General features: G+C 32.8%; 3 protein-coding genes across 3 annotated transcripts; 2 read left to right on the forward strand and 1 right to left on the reverse strand.

The window, feature by feature from the left end:
• The first annotated feature begins 1142 nt into the window (after nucleotides 1-1142).
• Nucleotides 1143-2215, forward strand: LOC129908147 (serine protease 3-like). Its single transcript, XM_055984467.1, has 3 exons — nucleotides 1143-1470; nucleotides 1527-1774; nucleotides 1839-2215. Exons 1-3 carry the CDS (start codon nucleotides 1442-1444, stop codon nucleotides 2129-2131), a joined length of 570 nt encoding a protein of 189 aa, XP_055840442.1. The 5' UTR covers nucleotides 1143-1441; the 3' UTR covers nucleotides 2132-2215.
• A 2109-nt stretch (nucleotides 2216-4324) lies between these two features.
• Nucleotides 4325-5713, forward strand: LOC129908145 (serine protease 3-like). The gene is made up of 3 exons (XM_055984464.1): nucleotides 4325-4669; nucleotides 4731-4978; nucleotides 5044-5713. The coding sequence occupies exons 1-3, from the start codon at nucleotides 4356-4358 to the stop codon at nucleotides 5337-5339; spliced, it is 858 nt and encodes a 285-aa protein (XP_055840439.1). The 5' UTR covers nucleotides 4325-4355; the 3' UTR covers nucleotides 5340-5713.
• A 450-nt stretch (nucleotides 5714-6163) lies between these two features.
• Nucleotides 6164-9815, reverse strand: LOC129908144 (neurotactin). The gene is made up of 4 exons (XM_055984463.1): nucleotides 9779-9815; nucleotides 9071-9707; nucleotides 8737-9008; nucleotides 6164-8664 (listed from the first exon to the last, which is right to left on the reverse strand). The coding sequence occupies exons 2-4, from the start codon at nucleotides 9645-9647 to the stop codon at nucleotides 7036-7038; spliced, it is 2478 nt and encodes an 825-aa protein (XP_055840438.1). The 5' UTR covers nucleotides 9648-9707; nucleotides 9779-9815; the 3' UTR covers nucleotides 6164-7035.
• Between the last annotated feature and the right edge of the window lie 6861 nt (nucleotides 9816-16676).

The raw sequence follows: 16676 nt of genomic DNA on the forward strand, positions 1-16676 counted from the left end.
TGGGAAGTTTTTGATGTTTTTGTTTGCAACTTGAATTCGAATTTCGCGCATCGAATTATCCTCAATATTTTTGTTTATTTTTGTGGACTGTTGGAAGTTAATTTTAATTAAAAAGTTTTAGTAACTATTAGTTCAAATGAATGCGTTTTAACCAGGTACAACAGTTGGGTCAGGTACAACGCGAATATGTTGTTTCGATGATAACCGATTCTTATAAGAGCTGAAAGAAAAAAATAACAAATTTCAACGAAAACAGATTTAAAAAGACTTGGAGAATGCGATAAATTAAATACTCAAAATTAATACTTAATCCCAAATTTTAAAATCTTTGGTATCCGGTAACAATAAACGAAAAATGTATACCTACTTCATGAATTTTGTACGACGTCTTTTAAATAATAAATAGTCAAGTAACCTTGTCATTTCTGTAAGAGAAAGACCTTGTGCAAATTGGCCTGATTAGTATGTATTATTACGTTTCATATACATATAGTCGCTGTTAAGGAAAACCGACATAACTAAAAAATCCTGTTTTTTGAGTTATTAATGCCAATATACTGGAAACAATACATTCTTAATTTTTGTAAACTGAGTACCTATAAATTTAAAGGATTTGCATTTTGCACAGTTGATTCTTTTTCTCCATTTTAGAAAATAGTATGGAAAATTGACAAACTTGGAAATTTAAAACAGTTTTTCTATAGAATTAAGATTTTCGAGTTTTGCCGGTTTTCTTTAACAGCGACGAAAACAGCTTTTCTGAAGAATCAAGATTTTTGAGTTATGCCGGTTTACTTTAACAGCGACTAATATGGTCAATTCAGTCGCAATCGAATATTTCTTCAAAATCTTTTTCATACACCCCAGTACTCATTTTATAACTGATTTTCGCTAAAAAAAAATGAAATGTTTATACCAAGTTCTATGAATTTACTATAACGTAATTGCAACGTGATTTTGTTTTCGTAACTATGACCGACTTCCTCTAAAAAATGTAAAATTCCGGGAAACACTAGATAGCCTAATTGCTTATTAAATAGATACAAGTTCTAATGTCTGTTATTAGCTTTGTAATCAATCATTGATATTTTCTGAGCTTTTCTACGCTATAAATCTGCTGAACTTAAATATTCAAATCTTAGTATAAAATTAGTCTACAATGAACTTCATCAGAATAACACTTTTAGTTGTTTTTGCAATATCGGTTGTTGTTGCTCATGAGTACAAAGAAGTTCAACTTGAACCTAATGGCAAGCCATTTCCTGGTCTAAAAAGAGGATCTCGAAGTGAAGTCATACCTAGCGCGGATTCTAAAATTGAAGGCCGTATTGTAAACGGACATTATGCCTCGGCAGAACAGTTTCCATATCATGTTGCGGTGATTTCTGGGTATGGAAGTTCTTATAGCTAGTGCGGTGGAGCCCTGATAGGAAATGAATGGATGGTTACCGCAGCTCATTGCACTACTGGGTAAACAATAATAACACAAAAAGTCTGTAATTAATTTATCACTTTTTTATTCGCAGAGCTCGAACAATCGAGGTGCGATTGGGAAGTATTAACAGTGATACGCCCCTAAGAATTTCTTGGGGATATCAAAATCACCTTCACCCGGACTTTGGTACAAAACATGGTGATATAGCATTGGTTAAGATCCAATGGGTTGATTTTAATGCTAACATGGCACCAGCATCTTTGCCACCTTTAAATGGTCAACACTCGCTCTATGTAAATGACAATGCTGTTGCTACAGGATGGGGAAATACTGATAGTAGTAGGCTACATAAAATGTTAATGATTTTTTTTGCGAGTTTATAGTTTCTTTTATTTTCCAATAGATGGCAGCAAAACAAATCGTCTCAAATACATTGTGACGAAAGTTATAGAACCTCAAGAATGTGCGAATGTTTATGGATCATTTGCTGGGGACCCTCAAGTAATTTGCACCCGAACACAGGGCGGAATATGTTCTGGTGACTCTGGTGGTCCATTGGTTATAGAAAACACCCGATTGTTAGTGGGTATTACTTCATTTGTGGGAGCTGAGTGTGGTGCAGGTCTTCCCGATGGATTTACAAGGATAACTTATTATTTGGGTTGGATAAAGGATATATCTGGCATATCTTGGTAAAAAGAATTTGGAAAAATGTGTATATTGACAAATATAAAACAAATAAATAATAAATTTTTGGCAAGGGATTAAACATGGATATTTTTCATAAATCAAACAAAAAGATATTTAATTATAGTTAGATATGTATTTAATTATTGTAACTGATCACCAAGAACTCATATAATTAAATTAAAACTCGTTTCGAGACTTGGATCCGAAGATATCTTCTTGCGAATATGAGAAATAAAAGCATACATAATTTGAATTTCAAATAACTCTGCCACCGGACCTCAAAGAAACTTATGGATTTCATTCATAAATAGAGCTTAAAGAGACCTTTCTTTTGATGTCTCACTCGATAAGTTATTTGAAGGAAATTTTTCAGCAAGTAGAACAACTGATGATATGTGCAGTCAAAATTAGTTTATTTTTTTTTTTGTTCAAGCTTTCGTCTCATAGGTGGCTTGTTCTTTCTCTACTCCACTTTAAAAATATTTTTTCCTTTTAACAGATTTTGGCTTCGTTCGGTTTTTTATGTTCACCGAGTAGCAAAATCGAAAATTATTACAAAAACCGGGTGCGCTACTTGTAAATTCAACTTAACTTACTAAGACGAAAATTTGGAATTTAACTACTGCCGCAAACCATTTAGTTTAAAAAAAAAAAATGTTGGCCGAATCTCAGATCTACCCGATATGCACACCAAATTTCATAAAAATAGTTCCAAAAAAATATAAAAATATAAAAATAAAGTTTGTCGGACCACCCCAACCATTAAGTGGCATACAAATAGATGTTGGCCTATTCTCAAATTTACCTCATATGTACACAAAATTTCATAAAACTCTTTTCAAAAAAATATAAACAAAATTTTGGACCACCCTAACCATTTATAGGTATGAAAAATAGATGTAAATAAGCACAAAAATTCATTAAAATTGGTGCAACCGTTCTGGTTTCTCTGAAATTTATTTTATTACATATTTTAAATAAAATATCACCATAACAAGTTCCGGGGATATTTTTTTGAGAAGAAAAAAAAATTTGTTATATACGAGCACTTTCAAGCCATACCACATTTTGATCGATGTTGGGTTTGTCTCCGTATATTTTGTGAGCATTCTCCTTTATACTAGATTATATTACGAAAGCGTGCTCGAAACCCCTAAAAGGCAAAAATCGTGAGTGAAGTAACACCTTTTAATGATTAAAGAATTAAACTTAAGTGAAGGAAAAAAAAATTGAACTCGAAAAAATATTAAATAGAAAATCAATTTTTAAAAGTACGTATACACCACAGTGAACATGAAACTTATTTATTATAAATTATGCATATGCATATGTATGTAATTTGAAATTTAATAAATAAATGGCGAACACAACATGCATCGCTTTAGAGTTATGTATTTCGACGAGCTGAATACAATTCCTTTTCACTGGTACAGGTCTAAGTTTTGAGCGATGATAAAAACAAAAAAACATCAAAATGGCTAAATTGGCAAGTTTTTGATGTTTATTTTTTTTTGCAACTTGGAGTCGAATTTAGCGCATCGAAACTCATAATTTTAGGTGGGTTTGCAAAAAGAAGGAAAGCGTAAGCAATGCATTGTCTTTATTACATAATCTTATAAATATTTTGTTTATTTTTTGTTGAACTGTTTAAACTTAATTCAAATAGTAAAAAAGTTTAAGTTTAAATGGCTTTTAGTAAAATGCGTTTCGCCCAGGTACAACAGTTGGGCTCATCAACTAGATGTTGTACCCTTCCAAGAGGCAAAAATGTTAGTCGCTTACCGACTCTTATAAGAACATTTTTTTTTTCAACCCATCCGGCCTTAAGTCAATTTTTTTTATCATTGAAATGGAAGAAATGTTTTATTTGAAACACACAAAATTTCCTATGTATTTTGTTTTGGTTTTTTTTTTTTTGTATTATTTTTATTAATCTTTTACCGATTATTAAGTTTGAAGAAATTTCACAAGAAACAAATTAATATATTTTTATCAGTGATTTAAACCAGGATAAGTCAAAACTTATTTTGAACACAAGATAAGTCGGAGTATGTTTGTTTTTTTTTTTTTTTTAACAAACACTAGATAGCCTAATTGCTTAATCAATAAATACAAGTTCTAATGCCTGTTATTAGCTTTGTAATCAATCATTGATATTTTCTGATCTATTCTACGTTATAAATGAGCTGAACTCAAATATTCAAATCTTAGTTGGTATAATTAGTCTACAATGAACTTCATCAGCATAACACTTTTAGTTGTTTTCGCAATATCGGTTGTTGTTGCTCATGAGTACAAAGAAGTTCAACTTGAACCTAATGGCAAGCCATTTCCTGGTCTAAAAAGAGGATCTCGAAGTGAAGTTATACCTAGCGCAGGTTCTAATATTGAAGGCCGTATAGTTCACGGACAATATGCCTCGGCAGAACAGTTCCCATATCATGTTGGTGTGATGTCTGGATACGGAAGTAATTCTTATAGCTGGTGTGGAGGAACCCTTATTGGAAATGAATGGATAATTACCGCAGCTCATTGTACTTCTGGGTAAACACTTGTTATACAAAATCTGAAAACTCTATTTTATTTCTAATCATTTTCTTTCCAGAGCTCAAACAATCGAAGTAAGATTGGGAAGTATTAACAGTGAAACACCCCTAAGAATTTCTTGGGGATATCAAAATCACATTCACCGTGACTATGCTACACAACATGGTGATATAGCATTGGTTAAGATCCAATGGGTTGATTTTAATGTTAACATGGCACCAGCAGCTTTGCCACCTTTAAATGGTCAACACTCGCTCTATGTAAATGACAATGTTGTTGCTACAGGATGGGGAGCTACCGATAATAGTAGACCACATAAATTATATATTATTTTTTCTGTGAGTTTATATATTTTTTTTATTTTCCAATAGATGGCGGTAAAGGAAATCATCTTAAATACATTGTGACGAAAGTTATAGAACCTCAAGAATGTGCAAATGTTTATGGATCTTTTGCTGGGGACCCTCAAATAATTTGCACCCGAACACAGGGCGGAACATGTTCTGGTGACTCGGGAGGTCCATTGGTTTTAGAAAACACTCGACTATTGGTAGGTGTTACTACATTTGTGGCAGCTGGCGCTTGTGGTGCAGGTTTTCCCGATGGGTTTTCAAGGGTAACTTATTATTTGGGTTGGATTAAGGATATTTCTGGCATATCTTGGTAAAAAGAACTTGAAAATAACATGTATTGACAAATATAAAACAAATAAATAATAATTTTTGGCAATGAAAATAGATGTTTAATTTTTGTTCACTATGAACTCTTATCATTTAATTAAAACACGTTTCCAGTCTTGGATCCGAAGATATCTGATTCCGAATTTATAAGAAATACAAAAAAAATATTTCAAAATGCATTTTTTTAGCAAGGAGTTAACCTTGGTTTTTTTTTCGAAAATCAAAAAAAAAATATCTGCTCAGGACATGGGTTCGAAAATATCTGCTCCGAATAAGAAATAAAAACCTTTGAATTTCAAATAACTCTGCGACTAGACCTTAAAGAAACTTTTTGCATTCATTCATTAATAGAGCTTGAAAAGACCTTTTTTCGATGTCTCATTTGATGAGTTTGGAGTATATATTTTACAAAATGCATTTTTTCGACAAGATTGGATTCGAAAATCAAAATAAAAAAAAAAAATAGATTTGTAATTTTTGTACCTTAATGTTCATTATGAACTCATTTCATTAAACTAAAACTCATTTCAGAACTTGCGTTTATGAAAATCATTTTAATCGATTTGAAAAAATATCTTAGTAAAAAATAACGCCAAGACATTTTTGTTGTTTTCTTATTTTTTTTTTTTTTTATTAAATCTTTAAATATTCAATATAATATTATCCACCATTTATTTTATTTAATATTTAAATTTTCTTGGAATTTTTTTCATTTCATATTATTTTAATTTATTAAAGATAAAATATTTTACATAAAAAATTACTTTTATTGTTATCCTATCGCAAAATTGTTCGTTTTCATAACTGTCTCTTGTTTTTTTTCGTTTTGTTTTTTTTTTTTTTTTTCAAAATGCATTATGGTTATTTATTTTTAAAAACTTTTTGTTTGATATTTAACAAAAATTTATTCATATTATTTTTATTTTATTTTACGGAATACAAAAAATCTAAATATATTTATATATCCCTAGAGACATTTGAATTTAAATGAAAACAATTACATTTTATTTTTTTTCCTTTTTTTGTTTTTTTTTACAAAACAAAAGAAAAAAATCTTAGTTAAATATTAAATATTTATATTAAATTTTTTTAACGAAGCCAGTCTCAAATTTCATTAATGTTATAAAAGTTTTTGCCTCCGTTGTACACCTAGATATATCATATTTTTTTAAATTTATTTAAAAAAAGTATTTTTTTTTTTAATTTTTAACTAATAATATTTTGTTTAAACATTTTATTCACTGTTTTTTTTTTTTTTTGTTTTAATATTATTTTTTTTATACACTTTAGTCAACCATTTATTATTTTTTTTTTTTTTTTATTAATTTGTTTTAATTTTAAATAGAACGACAAATTTCTATACCACGTATATAAAAAAAACTAAAATCTAAGAAACTATAAAAGTAAAAAAACCTTAATTAAATATAAATACATAAAAAGTTTAAATACAGTTTCAAAATGCTAAATATTTAGTATAAAATATTTTTTTTTCAGTTTTTTTTTGTGTCTGTACGATTTTTTTGGGATTTTTTTTAAATAATTTTTTTTTTAATATTTTTAATAATAACTTTAAAAATTATTTTTGTTATTTTTTTTTATAGAGAGCCTAAAAAGAGCGGGATAGAGAGAGAGTTAGTGAGAGCTTCAGAGAGAGAGTAGAGGAGAAAATGATTGTGAAGATTCTTAATCGATTCGCGCATATCGCGGCACTATATCGTGGCTTATCCAGAAATTGCAATTGGGATAGTCATCCTGTGAGAGTGGATCCTGTCCCATATTCAGCACTCGTGTTCCTGGCTTATATTGTGGAACCTCACCATGTGAGACATAATAATAGAATAGCTGTTGCATGGACGAGACATATCTTCTCTGTTCGACTGTGAGTGGCTCGTAGCGACCCAAAATAGCTTGCACATCAATATCCACCTTTGCAAGACCATCGGGACCTTCTCCCTGCGTTGCCACATAGAATGGCACTGTTGGCTGCAGGCGAGCATTTGCCAGCAGTGGACAAATTGTTCGGATGTCGGAGATCATTGCAACTAGACCTTGGTAGGTGGCGTTGTATCGTCGGATGGCTTCATCAGTAAGATTGAGGGCACCAATTTTGGTATTTTCAATGTAAGCACGTACTTCTTCTTCTGTCCAGTTGCTGTGACGCATGCGGAGTTTGTCTGTGTGGCTTTCATGTGCTGTGGTTCCCATGACAAGTTTTGGTTTACCAGTAGTTTCTTCTTTCCATACATCAGCTGGATGCTGTTGGAGAATATTTCCATCAAGAACCAACCATTCATGTCTGGCAGTTGCATTCTCATCTTTGCCAGGGAGATCAGCGGGGAAATGCAACCAGGTGTCTGGAGTTGCTTGCCAAATTTGATTGACAGAAGCCTCTTGCAGACAATTTATATCAGAACATTGCATTTGATTCAAGAAATCCTGATTGCGTCGTTCAGATTCCATAAGACCACGACCAGGGTAAACCGCTGAACCAGATGTTACCCAAGCACGAGTGTACAAATCTTTAATCTTACGTGATGTTACCAAAGCTGATACCATTGTTGCCCCAGCTCGATGTCCGAATAGAGTGACAGATTTTGGATCACCTCCAAAGTGGGCAATATTCAGTTTAATCCAATTTAGAGCAGCAACAATGTCAGTGAGAGCATAATTTCCTGATGTCCTTGGGTAGGCACCCTTCGTGAGCACATCCAGAGCTAAGAAACCAAATGCTCCGAGACGGAAGTTTGGTCGAACAAAGATGATATCATGTGAGCGGGCGTATCTAGCAGAGGGTCGAAGGATTCCTGGTGAACCTCCAGTGAATGAATCAGCTCCAATGAGGACAACAACTGGCAGAGGATTGTCATAGCGAATGTGTGGTGTGATAACATCCAAAGTCAGACAGTCTTCTACACCGACCAAGGTGGAATTGCTGAGCATTTGAGAGCACACTTCTGTGGCATTGTGGGCTTTTAATGTTCCATTCCAGCAATCGTCGATTCCTTCAATAAGCTGGGCGGGTTTAAATCGATTCTCACCAATTGGTGGCAGTGCATAGGGAATTCCACGGAATGCGAATGCTCCATCTTCTTTTAAGCCCTCAACCATGCCACATCCGGTTACAGCGTCGATATAACGTCCTTCTCTTAGGGGTGGTGATGTTTGTGAATCACTGGACAGAACATAGCCAATGACGATGAGCATAACCACAATGAGAAGGATTCCCAGAGTTATTAGAGCATCATCCACAGAGCAACGGTATGACCGAATACGATCAAAGCATGAGATTACTTCTTCTTCCTCTTCGGATTTCTGAAAGAAAAAAATGAATTAAAATTATTTTTTGAAAGTTCCCTTTGTTATATTTAAAGATGGTGGCCTTACCTCAGTTTTAATCTCTTGACTTCCCTTCGCTTTGCTAACATCATCATCCTTTTTTGTTGGCGCTTTATCGACTGTATCTTGGTCCTTCAGTGAATCATCTAATGTCTCCATGGAAGCTAGTCCAGCTTTGGTGCCTGGACCATTTCCAAGTTCGACATCGTCGTCAGTCTTTTTCTTTGGAATCATATTGGCAATTGGGAGTTTGATTGCATTCAATAGTCCGCGCTTTTGTGGTGGTCCATTATTTTCATCAGCTGCTTCGGCGGTTAAATCTTAAAAAAATAAGCAATCATTATTATAGACGATATAATCAATAAAGACACAACAAACTTACCACTTTTGGCTGTATCATCAGCGGATGGCTTAGGTTTTCGCACAAAGAAACTTCTAATCCTGTCACCCAAACCGGGTCTTTGTTTCTCATCGTTCTTGTTGATGGGTTTCTCTTCGACCGTTGGCGATGTCTCCTTGGGCTCTTTTTCTAATAGCTCGCCCTCGGCGCCATCTCCATCACCACGTGGTTTAGCTTTCATAAAAAATCCTGGCATCTTAATACCACCGATGGGGATTTTCTTTGGTTTGACTTCTCGTCCCTCTTTTGTGACTGGATTTAATTTGTTGTTTTCGGTGTCATTGGAAGAATTATTTGTTTTGTTATCATCTGCTGCTCCTCCGCCTGGTGCTGCTGCCTCGGGTATATTGATTATTTCTTCGCCATTGGGTGTTTTCTTTTCTTTTTCTGGTGTTGGACTTCTTCGTTTTGTTGTCACCGTTGAGGAGTCATCTATTGCAGATGTTGTGATTTTTGATTCGAGCATTTTGTCAGTTTCTTTAGGTTCTTCAGCTTCGGGATGATGATCGTGTGATTGTGGTTCTGTTGGGGGTGTTTCTTTTTCTTCCAATTCGCCCATTGCCTGAATTGTTTATCTATTTGTTAATATTTTTTTTTGTCTCTAAATTTTGTAGAAGTTCTGAAATTGGAAAAAATATAAAAAATGTTAGTTTGCTTGCAAACACAATTATAAGACAATTTGTAAGGAACCTTAATTGCTACGTTAGGATCTAGGATCTATCATTGCCACAGTATGAACTCGTTATGAGAGAATATTTGAAAAAGGACGATGTATTTATAGAGTGACATTAGTTTCATAATGAAATGCAGGTAAATTCCTTTTTCTTTAAGGAAGCGCAGAGCAATAAAAACTCGTTTTACGCCGCAGGAAGATTTTTACCTGGTTGCCTACCAAAAGCCAGGTAGTTGGGGGTGATTTTAATGATTTGTGCAAACATTCTTATTTTTATTTTTTCATCTGGCCAAAGAAAGAAAATACATTTTAATGCTCAAGGATTATGGTTTGTTTGGCATATTTGTTCTGAGAAAAATAAATCGACCAAAAAGGGGCGTGTTGGAAAATTATTAAGAAGCATATTTTTACCACATGTAATGGAATTTTGACAAAATGTCTTAAATGACCTGGAAAAGACAAAATTTATTGAGTGGAATTTTCATCACGTACATATGTTGGCTATGATTTGAATAAAAATTAATTTATGAAAAACGCAATGCAAATGAAAGGGACGATAACCAAATGCGACACAGGCAAGAAAGTAGAAATAGATATTTGAATTCAAGAACGATGAATTAAGTTGAAGGACGTTTAAGTATCTTCAGTGAAATGGAAATCCAAAAGTTTGTTGAAATGTAAAAGGAAGAAAATTGAATTTAATTCGAGCCTGTTGTGGATTGACAAAAGGCGGATTTCTCAAAAAAAATGCAATAGCTTTGTGTCATTTATGGTGCAAGCAGATTATGATATACGTAAACATTTGAAAAATTTCCTGGGTGCAATTTCAAAATTGAAATGCAAGGGTGTGTGTTGGAGTATTGGCTAAAAAGCATCTGAATTTCAGGAAGTCGAGAAACAATCAAGAGGTTTTAATGTAACTAAGAGTATGAGTGATAAGCGTTTGGTTCTTGGACAGTGGCTGAATGTCTAGTGCGTGTGCCGATGGAAATTTTTTTTATTCATACTTTCAGTTGTGCAGGAGAAATTTTTATGGCAAAGGACTCCTTGGGGGAAATTGATGGAAAACAAATATTGGCAGACGGAAAGTTCAAAAGGCTAAGAGTTCAGTAATAAAAGAAGATAATAAACCATGGATGTACCATAAACAACATAAGGGATTCGTTACTCCACTAGGCATCATAATGCCTATGATTACATAAAGTACAAAATAAATTCAATGTCCACTACGCGTAATTTATGTTTATAAAGTGTGACAGAAATTTCAAAAGCAGTTGAATCTGGTGCATAGTCATGACTATGGATCACCTAGGACTAATTCACTTCCTCGGTCGAGGTATTCTTTTTTTTACTTTTGTCAGTGAAGCGGCAAAAGATATAAGTTTTTTGGCTTATATAAAAAAGTGGGAAACGCCGATGTGCAAAAGTTTCAAAATAAAATTGTTGATGTTGAAAAATTAAGTTTTTTTTTTTTTTGCTTCTGTGACTTATTTCCTGTAGACTTAAAGACAGTCTTCAAAGATTAAAAGAATATGTTTGTGGCACATTTTTAGAACGTTCTCGTCATTTTTTAGGTTAGGCAAACCTTCATTTCATCAAGGTGGAAAAACTAGGCCTGAAGTTATGTCTTTAGGTAACGAGAGAAAGTTTCGTTTAATATAGAGAACAGACTCTAAAAAAGCTTTACTATATGAAGTTTTCAAGACTTTGTTTTCAAGAAAATTAATTCAATTTAAATAATATCGAAAAGAAAGTAATAAAAGACGGAATTTATAAAAAAATCTTGAAGAGCTATTTGAATTTAATGCTTGGTCACTTAGAGATTTATTTTTTTCTGGAATGGGAATATTATATGGATTTAAGATGTCATTTATGTCATCACAGAAGTTGACTCAAAAGCCCAGGGATTTCTGTATTAATACTTTTCCACACAAACATATTCAAATAAAAAACCACTTGAAAGACTTGAACATTAATCCTAATTTATGTTGAAATTATACCTCCAATAAAGCCATTACCAAGAAAATCAATGCCATCGTAGAATAATGCAGTTAATCCGCTTGCTCTGAAGTTCGTTTTAATTTTTTATTATGAGAAAAAATCTTAAAAGTACAATAAACTCTTAAGCAGCACTTCATCTCCACTAAGCTATGAAATGGAATTTTAAATGACAGTTTTCAAAAGTGCACCAAACACACTCAGTAACCCACCCATGTGATGGTGAATAGTGAAGCATTTAAATAGATAAATACTCGTATATCCTCCTCCATCTATCCTCATGCAATCACACAAGTGTGCGCTACGATTTAATTGCGTTTTGAACAAAAGTAGATATAAATCTTTTATCTTGCTGTGGTGACGGTCGTAGGCCTTGAGCTCTATCTCTCTAAACTAATGGCAATTTTAAATACAAAGAAAGTACATAACAATCGCAACGACACTTTAGGACTTATAAACTGGCGCCGAATGGAAATACAAAGAAGATAAAACAAAAAAAAATAATAACAAATGCGAATTTGTATGTTCCATCATTGAAAATAGATTTCCTGTGCAATTAAGTGCATTGTAAGTATCCACTGGATGTAACAATGACACGCAGGTTTATTGCACACCTTTTTGTATACGTTTTTTTTTGTTGCTTCTCTCATTTTGTATGCAATGATTCAGCAGCATTAAAAGGGAAGGAAGTGCAAACTTGAACTAATGGTTGGATGGCTGGTAATTATGATGATGACTCCTCTTAGGTTGTATGTGTTTCGCTAAATTTTCTACATTTTGTGGAAGAATATGCTTAATGGTGGCTTTGGGCTCAGAAAAAAACGAAAAAAAGGGTTAAGTATGGAAAACATTTCAAATTTGCCAATGAAACCAACTTAAATTCGGATAGAAATTAAAACTGAAACATTTTCACAAACTATTTGATATAAATATATGCTCATTTGCACTCAAACTAAGTTCTATGCATAAGTGGTCATCCTTCAGTTTTCGAATAATTATGAATGTTTGTGCGGTGCTGACCGAATTCAGAGAATTCATAATGACGGCGTGCTCATAATAGGGGAGTTGATACTTTTTGCCTAGTTTTCGTCCACTTTTGCTTTCGAAGTGGAACAGAGCTCTCGGCCGCAGCTCATTAAAATGAATTTAATATAGCTTGGAGTTTTTGTACACTTAGCTATTTGTTTTTATTTTTTGTTTTATACTATTGAAATAGCATGGTACAATAAATTATGAAGAAACAAAATACATTAGAGAGTAGGATTGAGTAATTACAAGGGACACACAAATTTCATAAGTTGTATGCACACTCCAAATTCTATTTACAATTTCAAAAATTGTGTTTTTTTTTTTCTCTGAAAGGCGAGTACTCACAAAAGAGTCAAAATTTGTGCCCATCCCGACAAATTCTACAAACACAACACTTTCGAGCAAAAACATGAGATTGTTGACTCGAAGTTGTTGGGCTTTAGATATGTAGACATCAAAAATAAAATGAATATATATGTACTTCAAAGCGTTTTCATTTTGTTATCCGGAAACGTCTTGGAAGTGTTTTGAAAGGGTTTTTTCACAGCCGATGATAGTTATTTTTCCAAAAAGAAGGTAAATCCGAAATACGGTTTCAAAATTGAAAAAAAAAGTGTTGCGATTTTTCCGTTCTGAATCCGCGATCGAATGTTTTTTAGATTCCGATATGGGTACCAAGGAATTGAGACAAAAACAAATCAGTTCGGCGCATTTTTTTTTCAGACTTAAAGCATATTTTTTTGTCTGAGAAAAATTCAACACACGGTGTTTGAGGGAAAGAGCAGGAAGGCGAAAAGGTGTTGAAAGCCTTCGATTTTAAATATTATGTATAATAGGAATCTGTTTATATTAAGCTTCATGTAGTTTTTGAAACATCAAACTGAGAAATTGCCCAGGTCTAATTGCATAAGGGTGCCAAAGAATAGGTTGAACATTTTGGTATTATCGGAATACATAAGACACATAAGAGAACTTTTGACGATAATTTCGATACAGTTTGTAGAGAGTATGGAAAGAAGAATACCTGAGTGGCTTTCTTGAGGAACCACTCGGCCGATAAAAAACCTTGAACGATCGAAAAACAATTGCCTTCAAACTAAAGTATTTGCAACTTAATTATAATGCTTACACTAGCAGCCTAACCTGTATACTGGTTTTGTTGTCAGTAAATAAAAGCATGTGCAAAACTAATATTAAAATTTGTAATCGATATTATGCTTTTAAATCAAATAAATATTAATTTTCAATGTTTCCCACATGTTTTTATTTTGCTCTTAAATAACAACTTCATCTATAAACAGTGCGTTTGTTATTTTCTATCTGTCTAAATGTTTAATTTTTTTCTCCAAATAAAACTATCTCTATTAAATTATTTGTTTATTTTATACTCAATCAAAAAAATTATTTAAATGCAAACAAACTTGTATGCATCAACTAAACATTCCCGAAAATTTCATAAGCAAAAAAAAAAAATAAACATTTTACGAGTTTCCGTCTGGGCACGTTTTCAAAACAAATCCAAATATTGCACTCTGAAATGTTTTGTTTCCTAAGTATATTTTAATTTCTTTCATTTTAATTGCTTTCAAAAACATTATTTTTTGAATACTTAATGCACATAATATGTAAGTATGCAATTGATGGGGTATATGTTTTCCTTTTTTCTAATACAGACACGCAAACCTATTAAAGGCACACACCACAAGCTGGTATTTGAAAGCTTTAATACAACTTGGCTAGACTTTACCTTTATATAAATTACCGTGTTTTCTTTTCTTATCATACGCACTATCAAATTGAATTAATCATTCAAACACACAAAGTGGACGAACAACCTGCCAGGGGTTCCCTCTTTATTAAGAGGTATGTTATGAAAAATGTCCGAGACGGCGGCGGCGACTTGACGGTCTCACAATGTCTATATTTTTCAAATCTACATTGCGTGTTTATCCAAACGATAAAAAAAAACATACCAAGAGTGTGTGTTATGATTTTATGAATAAGTGTATTCCCCTGATAAAGTTCTTTTTTGTGTATTTTTTTGTAGATACATTCCATTAAGTGTAGCCTGATGGGTTCTTTCAATTTTAACCACGCAAATGACATTAAATTCACCTTAATTGAGCTGCAAATGATAAAAATCAACCGAAAAAATGCATTTTAAGGGTTGAAATTGAAATTTACCCCCAAAACAATTACGATCAATGTAAAACTCATTTTGTTTTATCAAAAAAAGAAAAAATAATGACAGGTAAAAATCCTGTATCAAATTTCACATTGTAGGTACCTAATTCATTAATACCATGGATATGATACTATCTATACCATTTCAGAAACTATAGAGCACGTCAATGTGAGCTAAGAAAGAAGAAGCTTACTTCAGTTAGTGGTTTTCGGTTAAAATAAAGGGACTTATCTCTTCTTTCGAAAAATGAAGAAGGGTTGTTATGGTATAGTGACTAGTGTGACTTATGAAATTCTTAAAGCCTCATCTAATCTTTGGACAAATTGCTAATGTTGTTAAGCAGCGTCGTTGTCGTTGTCATCGGTTGACAGTGACAGATCGATAACTAGAATGTGAGTTTCAATCGAGTTTCCGTGTCGGAAACGTAATTAGGTCTTTGCACCCTCCATTCTATTCTATGCTACTGAACTGCTATATTCTCTCTATTGTTAAACAGGAACTATAGAAACATGTTTTTTGTTCTATAAAACTGCATCTGTTTTCTTTTCTCTTTTTTTTTTTTTAATTAATTAGAGTTGGCGGGCTACCGACCGATGGTGACCCTTATTGTGCGGTCAGCTGGCGTATAAAATCGAAATAGCTTGTGTTCTGTCTAATTTTAATTTGTTTCGCTATTGCGGTACATTTTTCTTTTACTCTTGTCCAAAGGATGGGTAGTATTTTTAGAAATTGATAGTTTCAACTTATTAATTGGAGTATATTTATTATAAGAAGAATGAAAAAAAGCCGCATAGTTTGTTTAAAGGGGTTATTATAATTCTATTTCTATCCCAGTATGAGTTTTAAAAATATAAGCTTAATGTATTAGATTATTATCACCCTATTTGATGCCTTTAAACAGCAGTTATTAAGTTTGTATAAATTTATGTAGATTTCTTAATCGGCTTTTCACATAAAATTGCATTGGCGTGAAATAACTTTCGAACTTAAAAGTTAGTTAGAAATGAAAAAAATTATTTGAATAAGCAAAAGCAATCCCAATTTTGCGATCCTTGGTCAAATGAGTTTGGTTAAGTGAGTGAAATATATTTTTAAAATCGTTCATGCGAAGATATAAGCTTGAAACTCATGCAAAGTATATGATGTAGAAAATAATATTGGTTTTATAGGAAAGACCGGTATTTTTAAATGTTATAACTTTCATGAAAAAAAGTATGATGATCAAATGCAAACAGAAAATTTAAAGTTTGGATTTGAGATTGAAATTTTATAGGTAGGCCTACTGTATCCAGATTCAAATGTCTGACATGTTTAAGAACCCCGTGATGGTGATATGGTTAGTCCGATCGATTTTTACGCTCCTGCGAGGAATTGATAAAGTTCTCCAAGACTATCACAGACATGAATCGTTTTAAATTCGTTTCTGCTTTCGGACTCGGCAGTAAATTCTAGATCCCTTCCATTCTTGCAAATTAATTACACGCACACAAGAATATTTAGCCTCTAGGCATTGCTCTTTCATGGAACATCGAAATTAATTTTTTGGGGTCGGGTATAATATTTTTTTTTTTTGGTGTTGCATAAGTATAACCGCATTGCATTATCATACTAAATAAATGTTTTTGTAAAAATTGATATGGTTTGAACATAATTTTTGGTGATAATAAGTCATCGGTCGGCATTTTTTAATCAGGGTACTCTGG

The sequence above is a fragment of the Episyrphus balteatus genome, chromosome 2, assembly GCF_945859705.1.
Source record: "Episyrphus balteatus chromosome 2, idEpiBalt1.1, whole genome shotgun sequence".
NCBI classification, from domain to species: Eukaryota; Metazoa; Arthropoda; class Insecta; order Diptera; family Syrphidae; genus Episyrphus; species Episyrphus balteatus.